The following is a 19,287-nucleotide window of genomic DNA, read 5'->3' on the forward strand; positions in this document are numbered from 1 at the left end:
GATAAACTTTTGGAAAATACTTCGATGTTTACAGTAGTCAGTGAATGTTTTGCTAGTAAATGCCGTAGCGTTATCAGACACAAGGATTGAAGGATATCCATGTGTCGAGAAAATATCTGCTAATAGATTTATAGTTACAGCAGTTGATAGTGCTTCTTTTGAAGTGCGTACTTCCGCCCACTTTGATTTTGCATCTACTGCTATAAGAAAATGGTATCCATCTAATGGACCTGCATAATCAATATGAAGGCGTTCCCAGTTCTCTTCTGGTTCTTCCCATGGGTGTATAGGAGCTTTTGGTTGATTGTGCCGGGTCTTAGCACATTCCTCACACGACACTTTACTGAGTCAATTTTTGGCCAATAAACATACCTATCTCCTGGCAAGTTGTTTCATCTTAACTATTCCAATATGGGTTGAATGCATTTCTTTTGGAATCTGTTGTCTGATGAGTGTGCTGGGAATTATTATTCTATCTTGAGAAAAGAGAATGCCATTTTCTAAAGTGTAAGGTTCATTTCTAACTTTAGAATGGAGATGCTGTACGATTTTTTGAATTTCCAGATCTTTCCCAGATTCTTGCTTAATTGTATCATAAGTAATTACTTCACTCGATATTTGAAAGACTTTCTGAGCAAATAATTGAGACACTTCTTCATGATTGAATTTCCTGTTGTAATTTTTGTTCTTTGGATTTGGTGCCCTCGATAGACAATCAGCGATTTCAATTTCTGTGTCTGTTTTACATTTCATTTTGTAATCAAACCCGGATAAAAATGATGCATATCGGTAGTAGTCTTGCAGATGTCATTTTCAGTAGCGATTTGGTTTGATGCAGGATTCTTGACAGTGGCTGGTTATCTGTTACTAATGTAAACTGTTTCCCAGGTAATCAAAAAAATAATTGACTCCAAGCATTATTGCTAGAGCTTCCCGGTCTAATTGGCTGTAGTTCATTTCTGCGTGATGCATATGCAATGGGTCGCTCGCACTCGTTGATTTGATGACTGAGGATAGCAGCTATTCCTACAGGGCTTGCATCTGTAGTTAACGTCAGAGGTAATTGTGGATCAAATGGTAGTAGAACGTTATCACTACAAAGTTCTCGTTTTAATTTTAAAAATGCGGATTCACATTGCGCGGTCCAGGTAAAGCGTTGGGTTTTCTTCAGTAGCATTCTGAGTGGATACCTCAAGGTTGAATAATCGGGAATAAATTTTGCATAATGGGTAACCATCCCGAAAAAACGTTTCAATTCGTCAATGTTTGATGGTCTAGGCATTTTTGATATTGTCCAAACTTTTCCTGGTGATTTGCTGATACAATTATGTTCAATTGTATATCCTAAATATTCGATTTTTCTTCGGAAAGATGAACATTTATTTTTGTTCAAATGTAGATCATTTTCGGCTAATCGTTTTAAACATGCTCTTTGATTGGCGATACATTCATCTTCTGTGACACCGTGAACGCAATAATGTCGTCGAAATATGCTTCGCATTTATTAAATCCTTGTAATATTCCAGAAAATATTCTATTAACTTCGGAAGGGGCAGTTTTTATGCCAAAACTGAGTCGGTTCATACGATATGTTCCCCTGTGTGTGACTGTGTGTGATTTTCCGTATGGGGTGGTTTGATGATACTAATCGTTCATTTACTCCACACTTGTAATCTACGCAGTCTTACTCGACCATCTACGTTTGGGATTATCACAAATGGCGAACCCCAGTCGCTGGAAGAGATTTTTGTTATTATTTCTGTAGCTTCCAAACTGTCCAATTCTTTATTTACTTTCTCTCTCAGTGCATATGGTACGTTTCTTGCTCGGGTAATATTTGGAGAGGCATTGTCCCGTAGATGGAGTTGAATTTCCACATTAGGCATGCATCCAATCTTTTTTTCAAATACTGGTGCGAACTCCTGAAATAATTGGTCTGGTGTCTGTATCGAACCAACTGTGACCTATTCTGGAGAATTTGATGTTTCGTTATCGATTTCTTTGAGATCAATTTGTAGTTTGCGTATCCAATTCCGTCCAAGTAAGGGTTTGTAACCAGAAAGTACGATGTACAGTTCATTTTCAATTACCTTGTCTTTGTATGATACGTTTACTATTACTTTTCCTTTTGGTTTTATAACGTGATCTGAGTACGAACGGAATACTGTAGGTGTTGGTTGAATTTTGGATTTTAATTTTAATGTTTTGTAATCGTTCTCCCCTAACAAAGTGAATTTTGGACCAGAATCTACCTCAAATTGTTGTGGCTTATCATTAATTTTAACAATAACTATATACTTATCTTGGTGAGGTGATATCTCAAATAGATCGATGAGGTTGCAAATTCCATATTCTTGATTGGAAGCTTCGTCCTGGAAATATTGAGTCGATGTGTTTTTCTGGTTTTCCATAATCGTGCAGACCTTAGCTGTGTGTCCAATCTTCTTACAAGAGTGGCATTTGAGTCTTCTCTTTTCAATTCTGCAGTCCTTTGAGCGATGGTTTGACCTTCCACAATAGAGGCACAAGTTATCGATACCTAAAGCTCGATAATCGATTCGATTCCCTCTGGATTCTGAAGTTCCTCTTTGACGGTTTTGAGAACAGTGATATCGGCGTTGTTTAGAAGTATTCCGGCTTTTACGAGGCTGGTGATAGGACATACGATGTGTTGATTCAGAGTTAATTTCGACTGAAGTTGATGGTTGCAATGTAATTTTGTGGCTTTCTATTCTGAATGCTTCAAGTGCTACTGCTTTTGGCACAAATCCATCAAAATTGGGGGTATCTTCTGTTTGCAAGAGTTTCTCTCGAATCCAATTATCTCTGAGTCCTCTGATAAATTGTGCACGCAAAAAATATCGGCAATGGAGATTTTCTTTGAACACTCACATGTAGTGTAAAATTCACATTCAGAGAGAGATTGACGCAGGGTGGCTACAAATTGTGCTATAGATTGATGTTCTTTTTGGGCTATGCTGAGAAAATAATGTTGGCTCACTACAGGTTTCCTTTGCGGCGCCAACATCTCCCTAAATTTCTTCATTAGGTCTTCATATCCAATCTCTTTTATAGGGTTATCGGGTCCCATGAATGCAGCTAAACTATTATAATGATTAAGCCCGATCGAAGCATTTAGAAGTTGAGCTTTTTTCTGATCGTTTTGCAGATTTTTTACGGCTGTATAATTTTCGTAACGTTCAATATAACAGTTGAATTTTTCGTTTGATGGGTCAAAACTTTCAAAAGGTACTATTGTTCCCATGGGTTGTTGCGCTATGTTTTGTGTTGCCTGATGTACTTTATACGAATCGATTAATCTTACCTGGGTTTCGTTAAGCAATTTCATAAATTGTTGAAACTGTGCTTCATCCATTTTTAACGATTTTTCTTTTTATGTGGTTTGTATTCCTCTGTTTACAACTCGTCGCCAATTGTTGTGTATTAAATAAGCGATTCCAATTGCTTTTAAAAAGTGTATTGTGAACAAATTGTACATGTGAACTTTAATATAACGTGACAGACAATTCTAATTTTTTATATATCAACAAGTAACTAATAATAAATAATAATAATAATAATAATAAGCAGCAGATCCCGGTTTGCCAACTTTCGATATTGGAAGATTATACTACAACCCCGTACCCTTAACAGGTGAACAAAAAATTCACCAGGCTTGTTATTCGAGAAACTAGTGGATCTCTGTATAAAAGGGAAACAAAACCATAGGACTTCAGAAAGGGATAGGTTTCTTTAAAAAAGGGGATAAAGAGAACTGTTCAAACTATAGAGGCATAAGGGTCTTTCGCAATTAGAAACATAAATTCAACTTTCCAAGGCCCACATTAGGAAAAACAAAAGGTGAGCCGCCGATGTGGGTATTTCTCTAATAAAACAATAAACGTCAAAGTAACCTCACTACTAATGTCAATGCAATCATCGTTATCAATTTCTGAATTCAACATCGACAGGTAAAACAATAAATGCCTAGGTATTAACTATCTTTGTGGTTTTAAGGTTAAGCTTCGGCGTCCCGTTGGAGACGAATTTTCAAGATGCATCAGGACTACATCCTATATTTCAGGTTAGCATTTTGCTTCTGTTAGGTAAATCCAGAGATAAATTTCTAGCACGTCTTCAAAATATGCTACCTTAGATTGAAGGGATGTGGATACTCCGTTGAAAATGCAATAAAGTAAATCAGCTACGAACACATTTTCAAATACTACTTGGTCTTTCAGGTTTTTTCAAGGTACTCTACAGGAACGCCTGGCGTTAAAGGAAAGTATTGCGTTTGGAAAAGACCTCACAAATATTAAATGTTCACCTGGCGCACTATTGTGGGTGATACGGCATTTTATTGGATTGCTTCCGGTGGAGCTTCTACCGAAACGAATCGGTAATGTAAAATATAACTGGATGAGGCTCTCCAAACCATGCGCCAAGTATTTAGGAGAGTATTTTGCACTAAATGTTGCTGTCGATGATAAGGAATTATGCTATAAACTAACAAAGTAGGTATCTGCATTGGAGTAACATTAGACACTAGATGCCTCTTTCAGCGAGCTATTGCGTCTCCCGCCCTGTAATTTCTTGCTTATTACAACCTTAATTAACTTTTTACATTTACTGACTATCTTATCAGGAGGTGAACAGACACTTTTAGTATTAGTTAAATATTACACAGCAAGTATATTTATTAGACCTTTTCGTCCTGGAAGTGTTATACAGGTAATTTGTTTATTAATTTGTAAATAGTACTGTGAAGCTGTTTTGTAGAGTGAAACGAGTTACTATCCATTGTTGGGGTACATCATAGTCAAGTGGCCCGACATTCAAAAGATTGTTTTTGAAACCAGTAACTATTCTGGGGAACTGTTTCAGTGTACAAAATGGAGTGGCATTAATAATGACCCAAAGGGACATAAAGATCAAGCTATCCAAACATCGCGATCGTTACCATGCGCACATTACAAGAATTCTAAGAAAAACACTAATCAGGTCTCCTCTAACCTCAAAGATAATTGGAGTCAAACTGAGGCACTTGATAAATGTATACAAGTAGTCGAACCGATAACATGTTGCTGTTGTTCATGGAGATTTCATGGTTTAATCAACAATTATACGCAAGCAGATAAAAACGATCCACTAAAAGATAAACATGAGTGTCTTGATTTAAAAACAGATACTTTCAACAAAACTGAATTGTTAAAACCCTTTACAGAAATAACAAAAAACAAAGATACAGAGATTATCAGGGAGCAATGTGATATTCACCGTCAACTCAGAGAAAATCTAACAAAAGAGCTAAAAATAAAATTCGCTCTGAAGAAGAATCACTTAGAAGATAATCACAACGAGAATACCTATACAAGAAAAGAGGAACCGGAACGAGAAAACCAATACAGGAGAAGAAGGTTTATTTCCAACCTGGAGTTTTTGCGAGTTTTGAATTCGAGTATAAAATTTGGGTTTGGCCAACAATCCAGAAATGAGATAAAATATGAGAAGATGTAGTGTTTGCAGTTTGTTTAACAATTAATATTAATCCTATCGGTATATTGTTTATACAGTGTTACTTAAATGTTTGTTTTTTACCAGTAAATTATTAAATTATTTCGCATTTTCATACTTCTACTTTAATATGGGCACGCACCACTTTATTTGTTTCGAGAAAGTTGTTTCTGTAGCTGCCCTATCCACTAATTCATTATATCTCTTGTTCCACAATGGCTAGGGCCAGTGTACATATAAGCCCTTCCCAACAGTTGGTTTGATAGAATTTAATAGGACATCGATAACGAGTGACATCAACGTTACACTTAGAGCCGTGAGGTACTCCGACAAGTTATAATAAATTCTATATGAATTAAAAGGAATTGGAACGAACACAATAGTTTTTTTAAGTTTAACAGTTCAGAAAGAGTGTATTAACAATTAAGGAGTTAAAGAAAAGTTTAGCAAATGTTCGAAAAAGTTAAGGGGGCAATCGTTTTTAGTAAGTAACTATTGTAACTAAGGGAAGTTTAGGGGTACTTTAAAAGTAACTGAGGATGCTTTTTAAGGGAATTGGCATGGGGTTGTAGAGGGATACTAATATTGATGCAATTAGAGTTTAAGATAATAAAACTCAAGAACAATTCTCAAGAATTTTTGTCAAAATTAATACCTATAATGTAATATCAAATATCAAAATTTTTAGCAATTCTACCACTTTCAGAAATAGTATATTGAAAGACAAGTGTTACAATGCGACCTATTGTAATACGACTATCTTGTGGCACGAGTGGCGACGCGAAGCGTAGCCACGAGTGTCCGCAAGATAGGAGTATTACAATCAAGCATTGTAACACGCGTTTTTCATACTATTTTTTCTATTTCGGTGCTTTAATTTAATTAAAAAAATCATTATCAGAAACTATAGGGAACATTAGAACTAACATGTTTTATGTTGGGAACACTTTTTATGCCGTTAAGTTTTAGGTTGACAGTTAAGACTGACAAAGTTCATGGAAGTACCCAACGAAGTACCTACTTGTACTAACTAGTAACTGCCAACTTAAGAGATGAGTTACCAAAGAAAACGACTATAATCACTGTCTTTGTACAACTGTTTTAGGCCGAAAACAGTTGTACAAAATCATCATTGTGACACCGAAATAGAAAAAATTAATTTTTCAATGTAAGATGTCCACTTTCTATTAATTTTGGAGGAATATTTTTAGCGCATTTCCCAACTCATGTTGGAACGCGCTATTATGGCCACTTTCCCCGTCCGTTCGTCCCACAGTTTTCAAAATATTTAGTTCGTTATTTTTGAATTCGGTGGCTCTGGTACATCAACCAAGAAAAATCTTGACGATTAATGTGCCCATGAGCTCACTGCGCAATGGCAACTTACTTATTTATTAATATATTTTTTTGAAATTTAAACAAAAGATTCTTTTAGTAAAGACGAGCATATCGCATATTGAAAAAATAAAATGTAAAATTAACATGGCACACTTTTAATCAAAAATTATCGTATTGTTATATAAAAAATACTTTCTAAAATCAAGCACTTTTTCGAAATAAACCGAGAGTCCAACGTGTTTCGTTTCGAAGCCACCCTTAAAAAAGTGGTAAAATTTGCATTTCTTCTTTAATTTTTTCTCAGCAACAATAAAAGCTAGAAAGAATTAGTTTTTGGGTATGCCATTTTCGATTTTGCAAACATTTTTTCAAAATTCCTTGAACGTGACAATCACCAAATTATTTTTTGGAAATTCGAAAAAATTCCACTGCAATTCTGTATACCTTCGATTATACATATAATATTAAAGTGACTTAATAAGTTCAGGATACGCTTAGTCCCTTTGGAGCAACACAAATGTTCTGATTATATATATTTTTTAATGATATATATATTTTTTAAACTCACAATTGCCTCTTTAACATCTTATGCATTTTGTAGCTAAATTTTTGAAATAACTTTTTTTAGGAAAATGATAGATAAACTGGTTCTCTTTAAAAATGTGAAAAAACAATTTTTAGTTTATTATGCGAAATTTAAAGAAAATGGAATTTTAAAATTTCAGATGGCAGTTACACCCTCTGGTGGTCATTTTTAGAACTTGAAAATATAGAAAAATCGTAAATAGAAAACTTTGAATGTAAATTAGAACCATTATATTATTTGATTTTTCATCAATATACTCGTATATAATATTCCAAATGTTTGCGTATACGCCGACATTCTAGTAACCTACGGTGCTGCTCGCGCTTGTTCTACACATTGTTGACTAATTAGTAATTACTATGGTTTTCTGCATACATAAGTCTTGTGCCATGTTAGTAATCGAGTGTTTGTCGTAGAACTGTAAAAATTGAAGTGGATGATTTCAACATCTGAAAATATTACGAAACTTATTAGCATGTTGTTAGTTATCTTACCGCTAATACGGTCGGAAGGGATAAAGGTGCCAATTTTACTACAGATAAACTTGGTATACAAAGGCATCCGTTCAAAACGAGAACAATTGATTTTTGAAAGCTGACATCGCAGATATACCATGGACAATTGTAAACCTGATTTTTAAGTTCTTCTTCCTAAAAGCATCCTCTACTTTCTGTGAATTATGTGCAACGCTTACCTTATTAATTAGATATTGGCCAAAGTATGAAACCAGTATTAATTCAAATACGGCCATTATTTCGTATTGCGCCAAAGTATAGACAAACACTTTATCGCCGTTCTAATAACCAACCGGATTGTAGGTAATACAAAAATGTGCAATGGGACTACTTACACAAACCAGCATGAAACAAATGAGTATATGGTAAAACATTGACGCCATCATCTTAATACTCATTAACGGCCAAATGAAGTCTTCCAACCTTCGAACAAACTTCAACATTTTTTGATGATGTCGCACACATATGCCCAAATTTTGCTTTAGCTTCACTTGAAAGCTTTCTGTTAGTACTACTCGCATTACAGAATCTGTATTTGTGATGTAATAATCGTCGTTTACATTTGAATTGCTTCCATATTGGTTAAATGACCGGCTGAACTGAATAACATCATCTTGAGCAACATGTAATTGCAGCAGCGTGGTGTATATGCAGTTCTCAAAATTGTGACCTATAACACACTTTTTTTTAAAACGAAAGCCCCATTTTCTATAAATACCTACCTGCAATTATTTGAATTGTGTAAATATATTATATGGCATATAAATCTAAATGTTTCCTTATTTTTAACATACCTAATAATTCCACTTGCTTGGCTGTTGTCATCAGCATCGACATAATAAAGGTATCGGCTACTGTATAAATGCCTGTAAGATTAAATTGTCCAATGCACTGTATTACAAATAACAATCCGTATACTTCTGAAGAATCTTTCCAATTAAATGGAAACCAGGCCGGTACAGCCAATATTCTACATCACAGAAGATTTAACATATAAATACCTAGGCATTCTAGTATTACGTACCTTTCATTACCACTATTAGAGTACAGTGGAAAGCATGCCATTATTTGACCACAAATTATTATAGCAACGCACCAATAGATCGAAACCATGTTCACGAATTTATTTGTAGGTTTCATCGACATTTTTGTTACTCCCTCAAAGGATTCCATCTTAAAATCTCGATTCATTTTGTCAATCATATTTTTAGTTGTATTCATATTGTGTTGCAGAATATGCATGATCAGTAATGAAGAAAGGTAAATACCTACAATCAATGCAGTTACTGGTATTTGTTTTGCTAATAAAACATGAATAATAATGTACAGTCGATCTTTAAAATGTGTAACACAATTTTCGAATTTTATTGCATGCGAAATGATCATACAAGCCAAAAGAAGAAATGAAATGGTGAACCGCTCCTCAGCCCTCTAAAAGCATTGACCTGAAAATTCACTTCATAATGGAAGTTACGCCACGCGCAAAAATTAAAAAAATTCGTTAAGCCCCTGAGGTTCTTTTTGTTGAAGTGTTAATATCAGATGGTGCAAAATTAACATTACTATGAAATAATTAACCAAAAAGTGAAAAAAAACGTGATTTTGAAAGGTTTATATTTTATGGTTGTAAACTATTTAAATCAAATTTTAAGTTTTATAAATACAGTGTGTGCCATCTTAGACCCCTCGAATCGTAATTCGCTTACCATAAAAGTCATTTCGCAATAAAAAGCAAGTCATGGAAAAAATGAACCTCTTTAATTACTGCAATTAAAGCAAGTCGCTGACATCCAAGCAGATGTAAATTTTCGACGCTCACATATAATTTCCGCAGATCGGCTTTCGGGAAGTTTGTTGCGAAGCAGTTTTGGATCCCCGGATATCTGCACCGTTTTACTCGATCTCGGTTGGATATCTTCTATATGAAAATTCTCTAAGATTTAGCGCTGATCGGTGCAAACTAAGCGCGGGTTCGTCGATGCTCTGAAGTAATTCGTCTTACACAATTTGGTTATTTCTCGCCAAAAGGAGAAACTTTTTCCAACACCTCTTTAACAACACGCGCATTTTTTTATTTAGCCAGCCCTCCCTATTAAGGACCGCAATAATAATGCATTTGTTTAACAAGCTAAAAATTAATCTTATACACTGTTAAGTCATTTTACCATTCAAGATACATTCTAAAAACCAAACTGCTTTTTTTTGAGGCCCGAAAAAAAAATTGTTTCAGATCGCCCCGGAAAATAAAATTTTCTTATAGAATGTGACATGTACAATCCATAATTTTGAACAGTTCCAAGATTGGGCTACTAGTTCAAAAGTTACAGCCCTTTTAAATTTTCTTGTGAAATTGGTTTCTAATCCATAACTTTTGATTGAGAAATCTAATCGAAAAAGTACGAATTGTTTTGGATTCTACGCATCAAAATTACTAAGAAAAAGTGTTTTCCCGAGAAATTTTGGTGTAGTCGATTTTTGGTAAAAAAGGAAGGTTATACACTGCCTTTTTTTGAGGCTCGAAAAAAAAATTGTCTCAGATCGACCCGGAAAAAAAATTTTCTTATAAAATGTGGCCTGTTGAACCCATAATTTCAAACAGTTCCAAGATTGGGCTAGTAGATCAAAAGTTACAGCCCTTTCAAATTTTCTTTCGAAATTGGTTTCTAGTCCATAACTTTTGATTGAGAAATCTAATCGAAAAAGTACGAATTGTTTTGGATTCTACGCACCAAAATTACTAAGAAAATGTGTTTTTTCGAGAAATTTTGGTGTAGTCGATTTTTGGTAAAAAAGGAAGGTTATACACTGCCTTTTTTGAGGCTCGAAAAAAAAATTGTCTCAGATCGATCCGGGAAAAAAAATTTCTTATAGAATGTGGCCTGTAGAATCCATAATTTCAAACAGTTCCAAGATTGGGCTACTAGATCAAAAGTTACAGCCCTTTTAAATTTTCTTTCGAAATTATGGTTTCTAGTCCATAACTTTTGATTGAGAAGTCTAATCGAAAAAGTACGAATTGTTTTGGATTCTACGCACCAAAATTACTAAGAGTAGTATAGTATAGCCGATTCAAAATCAATGTCACTGGAAGGTCAAACGTAGACGTGGGTTTGAAACTCTGTTAAAATCAATGTCACAACCACTTTAGTTTTCACAATCGACCTATTATCTACAAGGCAACGATCACAACTACTTAAGGTCCTGCTTGACCCAAGTTCAGAACCATTTGACCTTGACGTTAGCTCATAACCACTTTCGTTCAGGCAAGAACCGCCGTCTACGTTTGACCTTTCAGTGACATTGATTTTAACAGAGTTTCAAACCCACGTCCACGTTTCACCTTCAGTGACATTGATTTTAGCAGAGTTTCAAACCCACGTCCACATTTCACCTTCAGTGACATTGATTTAGCAGAGTTTGAAACCCACGTCTACGTTTGACCTTCCTTAGCAGAGTTTCAAACCCACGTCTACGTTTGACCTTCCAGTGTCATTGATTTTGAATCGGCTATACTATACTACTACTAAGAAAAAGTGTTTTCCCGAGAAATTTTGGTGTAGTCGATTTTTGGTAAAAAAGGAAGGTTATACACTGCCTTTTTTTGAGGCTCGAAAAAAAATTGTCTCAGATCGACCCGGAAAAAAAATTTTCTTATAGAATGTGGCCTGTAGAATCTATAATTTCAAACAGTTCCAAGATTGGGCTACTAGTTCAAAAGTTACAGCCCTTTGAATTTTCTTTCGCAATTGGTTTCTAGTCCATAACTTTTGATTGAGAAGTCTAATCGAAAAAGTACGAATTGTTTTGGATTCTACGCACCAAAATTAACAAGAAAAAGTGTTTTCCCGAGAAATTTTGGTGTAGTCGATTTTTGGTAAAAAAGGAAGGTTATACACTGCCTTTTTTTGAGGCTCGAAAAAAAATTGTCTTAGATCGACCCGGAAAAAAAATTTTCTTATAGTGTGGCCTGTAGAACATAATTTCAAACAGTTCCAAGATTGGGCTACTAGTTCAAAAGTTACAGCCCTTTGAATTTTCTTTCGAAATTGGTTTCTAATAACTTTTGATTGAGAAGTCTCGAAAAAGTACGAATTGTTTTGGATTCTACGCACCAAAATGAAAATGTGTTTTCCCGAGAAATTTTGGTGTAGTCGATTTTTGGTAAAAAAGGAAGGTTATACACTGCCTTTTTTTGAGAAAAAAAATTGTCTCAGATCGACCCGGAAAAAAAATTTTCTTATAAATGTGGCCTGTAGAATCCATAATTTCAAACAGTTCCAAGATTGGGCTACTAGTTCAAAAGTTACAGCCCTTTGAATTTTCTTTCGAAATTGGTTTCTAGTCCATAACTTTTGATTGAGAAATCTAATCGAAAAAGTACGAATTGTTTTGGATTCTACGCCCCAAAATTAATAAGAAAAAGTGTTTTCCCGAGAAATTTTGGTGTAGTCGATTTTTGGTAAAAAAGGAAGGTTATACACTGCCTTTTTTTGAGCCCCGAAAAAAAAATTGTCTCAGATCGACCCGGAAAAAAATTTTCTTATAAAATGTGGCCTGTAGAATCCATAATTTCAAACAGTTCCAAGATTGGGCTACTAGTTCAAAAGTTACAGCCCTTTCAATTTTCTTTCGAAATTGGTTTCTAGTCTATAACTTTTGATTGAGAAGTCTGATCGAAAAAGTACGAATTGTTTTTGATTCTACGCACCAAAATTAATAAGAAAAAGTGTTTTCCCGAGAAATTTTGGTGCAGTCGATTTTTGGTAAAAAAGGAAGGTGCCTTTTTTTGAGCCCCGAAAAAAAAATTGTCTCAGATCGACCCGGAAAAAAAATTTTCTTATAGAATGTGGCCTGTAAAATCCATAATTTCAAACAGTTTGAAGATTGGGCTACTAGATGAAAAGTTACAACCCTTTGAATTTTTTTTAGAAATTGTTTTTTGTCCATAACTTTTTATTGAGAGGTCTAATCGAAAAAGTACGCTACGCAAAAATTAATAAGAAAAAGTGTTTTCCCGAGAAATTTTGGTGTAGTCGATTTTTGGTAAAAAAGGAAGGTTAAGTATTCAAATACTATGCGAAGTATTCGAATACTTCTCAAAGTATCCAAATACTTTGCGAAGTATTCGAATACTAAATATTTGTGAAAGTATTTGAGTTAGAAATACAAATACTGCTTCCATAAAAGTATTTATTTTTCATTTGTCTATTATATGTCAATTATATCTGTCATATGTGATATATGAAGCAGTCTATTACGCCCAAGGGCATAATGAGAGGGCATAATGGATTGTCATCTCATTATACCCTCAAACGGCCGGTCAAATTGATTGACGGAGTTATATTATGTAATAAAAAGGATGCAACTTGATTCGTATGAAGCACTTTAATGTTGGACAAACAATAATCATGACAATTGTATATTGTTAATGCATTCCTTGGAACGATGAAAAATAAAATGTTGTATGCACCTCAGGCATTACTCAATATTTAACCCTCGGGCGACTTACAATCCCTCGGGCCGGAGGCCCTCGGGCTCTGTCGCCCTTGCCATAAATATCGCCTTAATGCCCTTGATGCATAAATAACTATTAGTTACAAAGTATTTGAATACTAAAAAGTATTTACAAAAATTTAACTCGAACGTACTATAGTATTTTTACACGGTCTGGAAAATTCGTACATTCGTTGATAAGGTGTTTGTTATTGTCAAGTTTAGCTGAATCAATTTCAAAATGTTCAAGAATTTTTAATTTATTGATATTGTCAGATTGGTGTAGCATTTTGGTGTTTTCGAGTGTGATAATATGGTTTGTTTCCAGAGAGCGGGTGCCTATTGCAGGTTTGGGTCTATTGTTTTTGTGTTCTTTGAATCTTGTTCTGATATTGCGAGAAGTGAGTCCAATGTAGGATATATTGCAATCATTGCAGTGGATTTCATAATTATTTATTGTACTCACCCGTTTTCTTACAATATATACTGTAACTTTTTTCAGCACGGCCTGATGATGGGCAATATCATGCCCGAAATCGATCGCCAATAAAGAATAAAAAATAAGATTTGCCTGTTTTTTCCTTATACTTACCTAGAAATTACTTCACCGACAAAAAAATGGAAAACTTCATAAAAAAATATATAGATCTTGTATTATCATAGATCACCCATAACTTTTCGTGTTCTTCGGTCAGTAATGTAAATTCTTTTCGTAGTTCATTATATTTGGCTTTAATTTCGATTTCTACCGTATGAATTTTATCTTGGACACTCTGTATCTTATCTTGAATCATACCTCTGATCTGGATCTATTTTAGCTTCCATGCCTTGTTGACCTGTTTCTATTTTATTTTAGACTCCATTCATTGTTGACCAGATTTGACCCTTGCTTTCATTTCAGCTTGACCGGCTTTCATTTCTTGCATTAATTGCCTCAGTTGTTCCATTTTTCTGGTCACTACATGCATAAACGTTCACTAATTGTTCACTCAAAAATAACACTTGACACTTGACACCAGTGCAACGTAAGTCGTATTGCGGTTAGATAGCGCGGATCTATTTGTTGAAGAACAACATTTTCGTATTTTCCTTGCAATTCACAGACAGTATAAACAAGTAACTGAGCCAAGTGCTCTTCTAAACAATACTTTCACTACTTTCATTGCATTTAACTCATCTTTTCTATATTGAGAAACACTCCAGTAATCATTTTTTTGCTGGTTGCAACAATTTAAAACCTTTTCTTACACACACCCCTTAAGACGCTTACTTAAACCATTTGCACGAATTAAGTGTAAAATCAAATTACAGATCCTTCAAGGTTTTGAACTGTAAATATTGATTATTAAAAACAACCGATTGAACCATCGAATTGAAACCGTTTTTTTATTCAGTTTTTTGCATTTCTTGGACAATTCTTCCATAGTAATGCTCATTTTTGTTTACACCATCTGAAAGTAGATATTTCAACAATACAAATATTTTTGAAAAAAGTGTTTATTAACATTCTTGGTTGAAGATGATGTACCTTTTTACGTTGAACATCAAAATAAAATGTTCACAAAAATAAATTTTGGTTCAATGCTTGTTAAAAGGTAAGCTTCCGATAAACTTTGTGGATGGAAAAAACCGAAAATATCCCTTTATTCGAAAGGAGGTTACGTGAAAAGTTAATAAATTAATAAATGTAATCTTTTTCCAGGTTTTTTTGCCTCTAAAATAATTAGCGGAATATTCGAATATAATCTGACACCACACACGTTACCACACGGTATACGAATGAAAAATGAGAGTAACAAATGAATGTTTTAGTTTCTTACCTATATTTAATAAATTGAGCGTAAAGTGTACCAAATCTTGCTTTTCAATAAATATCGATAAAGTGACCGTAATAAACATGACGTAGGTAAAAAAAGTAGAACTGTACTTTGATAAGTAGTGCCAAAATATTGATATCTTCCTGGAGTTTGATTCCACGGGATACATTCCAAGCAACTTTAAATAGATAACGATCACAGACAAAAATACCTGCACCATGATATCGGCTACAAAACCTACACAGAAATGCCAAATTGGTTTTACAAACGACCAATTTATGTAATTGTATTTCTTAAATTTTGATGTGCGGATTTCTAACGAACAAAGCAGGTGCCTTGAATTATTTTTAAAAATTTAAATAGAAATTACACATTACTGGTGCGCGGGTACGTAATGATTACAGCTCTGATCAATTTGATTTAAGAAAGGGTACTAATTCTACCGTTTAAACAGATGGCAATTTGAATCGCAATTAAACAATTACGCCACTAATAATTCCTCTGCTTCTGGTGGAACTTATTATTTCGGAATAAACGAAGCTTAGGTAGTAGAAAAATGAAGTCACCGATTCAATTTCGACACTATAATTTTCTTACATAGATTAATATGTATTCTTGAATTAGCAATATTCTTATAGAATTTTCGATAGCTTCAGTATACCCCTCTAATATCCTGTACATTTCTAATATTTGTTTTTTTAGACTTATATAAGAGTAGGATTGTTGGTTAAGGTGGGGAGGTTCCTAACCTTTCTTGGGAAAAGATAAGTAAAATTGTGTTGAATCAGCGTTTTCTGTAGGCAGCCCTAGAGTTGGCGAACCAATGAAAATTAAGAGTTATAATCGTTTCGTAATTCATACTCTAATATCCGGTGTCACGTGAAATTTCGATAAAGAAAACTGTTAGCAAAGTTTGATAATATTTACGTTCATTTTTGTGCCGCTAAAGTTAAAATTAATCAATGTGAAAATTTTAGTGAAGGTATTTCCTAACCATTCAACCAAATTTCAAGAACAACCCCTTAAAATCGAGCTTACATCAATGCTCGTTTCTTTTGCCAACTCAAATTTGTGCTGGCCAGGAGAATTAACAACTGAAACCTGCAGTTCAACATCAATCATCAACGACGTCCATTTCCAAGAGCTGTTGTTGCAGATAATTTCATATATCCGGTTTAAGAATGCATCCAAGAAGTGACCTGTTAACTACCCCAGAGTTTTGAGTCAACCGGTTAGCTGTAAGAACTCCAGGTTTCCACATCAAGAAAAAATCACCCAGGAAAGGTTCGATATAGAATTGTTGTATGATTTTTGAAATTTTAATCGACTGCTTTACGATCCGTGAGAAAAAGAAATTTTTGACCTATTACTATTACCATATTAAAGTTAAACTGTAAATGAGAGTTGTTGAAAATTATGTAAAATTATTGTTTTGTTTATTCGTATTCTTATCCAAAGAAAGCCATGATTTTGTAACCAGTCTTTTCAGATCAGGATCAAAATCCAATTCGATTTAAATTTCATTATAAGGGAACCAAATTCAGAGGTCATTTATACGTTAATTCGTCACCGTAAAACGAATTTAGGTTGCATTTAAAATGTAAATTATTGACGTTTCAATTTGAAATTATTAATCGATTTAGTATGCGTAAGTATTCTCAACGTAGAATTTAACTATTCAAATCTTTGCCAGATAGAACTTTAGTATTTAGATCATTCCTGTCTGTATGTATGTCGGCAATTTTCCAAGATATCTGATCGGACGGATTTTGTTCACATTTTCGATGCGTATATATATGGCATACGGAAACAAAAAATAACAAACAGGCTGGATGTAAAAAAATCAAACTTTTTCCGAACAGCTACATAAGATTTATATTAAAGTATTTTAAAGACTTTATTTTTCTCTGTACAACTACAAAAATTGTGCCAGGTTTTATTACAAAAAAAATGAGAAAGAATGTCAAAGTTAAAAAACTAAAAAAAATTTTTTCAACGCAATATTTTTATTAAATTATTCGCAAGACTTTCTTTTTCGGTGTACAACAAAATTATGTTACGTTTTATTATAAAAGGGCGGAGAAAAATGTCAAAGTTAAAAAACCATTTGGCAGCTTAGTGCGCGGTTAATATTTAGGATGAGTGATTGCAAGGGAAGTTCGGTCGTTGCATTCTTTTTTGGTTTAATGTTTAATGCAACTAACTTAAGATGAAATATCAATACCTATGTTAAAATATCAGATCAAGATGTATATATACTGCAGTTTTTATTATGGTTAATTAATATCACAAAGTTAAACACTAAAATCTGTGTTAATATAATACTGTTAAAAAAAGGAGAACCTGACCCATCTCATCTGTAAACAGATCGCCGACAAAAAAGTGGGTCATTGACAACTTAATGAGGGTGTCGGTGCCCTCTCTACCTACATTCTTATTCTAATGTGCCGATTGAAGAAGGAGCTTTGTGTTTACTGACTTTAGACAATAAATGAATTATGTATTAGTAATAAGTATTAGCAATAAACACAAAAAAAGCGTGCGAAGACATTAAACGGTGAATACTGCTTTTTGGTTTGAGCTAGGAAGCTATTCTGTCAAAAATTTGGTACATTTTGTATGATACAGTTTTCTGGTTACTATTACAATTACACTTTAAGTAAAAAAGCTAGGTAATTTGTCAATCCAATTATTGCAGCAGGGCTTCCGCTTCCGCGGCAAAATTTAGATGATGTTCTATTTTTTAATATAAATATTTTGGGCATTTTTGAGTTATTATTTTATGACACAAACAGGAAATTTGTAGGTACTTCCTATTACTCATATTTAGCCAGTTAGCATCGGTTAGTTGTACGATATATATCATCAAACTTGCGTATCCCAATGATTAATCGCATGCAAAAAAAGCAATAAAAATGCAACACTCAAAATGACTATATTAAAACACGAAATAGCTTGGTACCCATATTTAATAATCATAATTTATCCCAAAAGGCCACCTAGGAGTCCTCCAAGTAATGACTCCAAAATTTGAGCCAGAGTACAAACGAGACCTCCAGTTGTAATAAACAGTCCATTTATGACGTCTGCCAAGCCACTACAGGTAGTGGGCATAAGCCCCAGTAAGCGTAATAGTTCATTTATAATATACCTCGCGAAACATATTTTTTCAGATTGGCTAGCTGTGTTGAGTTGCAAGGCATTAATTTTTTGTTTGATTCGTTGTACAATACAGTACGCTGCAGACATTACTTTAGTAGAGCATGTGGAATCTGAAAGAAAAGATGAGTAAAGTAAATAGATTAATGAAATCGTCATCTTACTGTTCGTTTGTTGCAATTCTGACGGTATAATACAAAGTGCTGCAAAAGTTAGTGATAAAGCAAGAACTCTGGTGTTCATGGTGGCACTAATTAAAAAAATTGTGTTCGGTAGTTAGCTTTTATACATGCGAGGTAGATGCACATTATCCATATCAAGAATTAAACACTGAGTTGCAAATATTTGTTAAAACGTCTGGATTGATATGGTCGTTGAACTCAAAATGTTCCGCAAAGAAACATTCACTGAATGACATACTTGATTATTTTTACTCAAAAGTTTTTATTAATTTTTTAATTTTGAAACTTGAAGGCGCGATTTCTTGGTAACTGGTAAAACGGTGGTGTAAATAATGAAAATGCCTTCCAAATTATGGGTCATTTGACCCCTAGTCCCATGCACGCATTTGTGAGGGTTGCAATCCCTAAAACAGAGTTAAAGTTGCAAGAATTATATTTGCATAAAAATTGGCCCCCCTTGATAATATAAGTGTTTAGCTGTTTGCCAAATCATTTATTTTGCCGCGTCTTCTGGAGATACTAATTTTCGGGGGACACCTTGTAGATTATAAAAACGGGCAACACATTTTGTAATCAATTTCTCAACGTGTGTTGGTTTAACTAGAAACATATGTCTACGCGGTAGTTGTTTTCAAGATTGATAAGCCTTAACTTTTAAAACATTTGTTTTTCATCGTGTTTAG

General features: G+C 34.0%; 3 protein-coding genes across 5 annotated transcripts in view; 1 reads left to right on the forward strand and 2 right to left on the reverse strand.

The window, feature by feature from the left end:
- The window catches only part of LOC116168260 (synaptotagmin-10-like), a 120,784-nt gene that overhangs the window by 9,302 nt on the left and 92,195 nt on the right, over positions 1-19,287 (forward strand). The gene's annotated exons all lie outside the window — the stretch shown is intronic.
- On the reverse strand, positions 7,638-9,056 carry LOC116168261 (odorant receptor 67c-like). Of its 2 annotated transcripts, XM_031483982.1 has the most exons (7): positions 8,978-9,020; positions 8,872-8,923; positions 8,748-8,819; positions 8,289-8,623; positions 8,133-8,234; positions 7,933-8,088; positions 7,638-7,887 (listed from the first exon to the last, which is right to left on the reverse strand). In XM_031483982.1, the coding sequence occupies exons 3-7, from the start codon at positions 8,788-8,790 to the stop codon at positions 7,831-7,833; spliced, it is 693 nt and encodes a 230-aa protein (XP_031339842.1). In that variant the 5' UTR covers positions 8,791-8,819; positions 8,872-8,923; positions 8,978-9,020; the 3' UTR covers positions 7,638-7,830. The 2 variants fall into 2 exon arrangements, with proteins under 2 accessions (XP_031339842.1, XP_031339841.1); XM_031483981.1 differs by having other exon boundaries at positions 8,748-8,923; positions 8,978-9,056.
- Positions 18,222-18,766, reverse strand: LOC116168264. 2 transcript variants are annotated; one of them, XM_031483985.1, is made up of 3 exons: positions 18,587-18,766; positions 18,415-18,535; positions 18,222-18,360 (listed from the first exon to the last, which is right to left on the reverse strand). In XM_031483985.1, the coding sequence occupies exons 1-3, from the start codon at positions 18,663-18,665 to the stop codon at positions 18,246-18,248; spliced, it is 315 nt and encodes a 104-aa protein (XP_031339845.1). In that variant the 5' UTR covers positions 18,666-18,766; the 3' UTR covers positions 18,222-18,245. The 2 variants fall into 2 exon arrangements, with proteins under 2 accessions (XP_031339845.1, XP_031339844.1); XM_031483984.1 differs by having other exon boundaries at positions 18,222-18,535.

This window comes from Photinus pyralis, unplaced genomic scaffold (assembly GCF_008802855.1).
Source record: "Photinus pyralis isolate 1611_PpyrPB1 unplaced genomic scaffold, Ppyr1.3 Ppyr1.4_LG4, whole genome shotgun sequence".
Taxonomy (NCBI): domain Eukaryota; kingdom Metazoa; phylum Arthropoda; class Insecta; order Coleoptera; family Lampyridae; genus Photinus; species Photinus pyralis.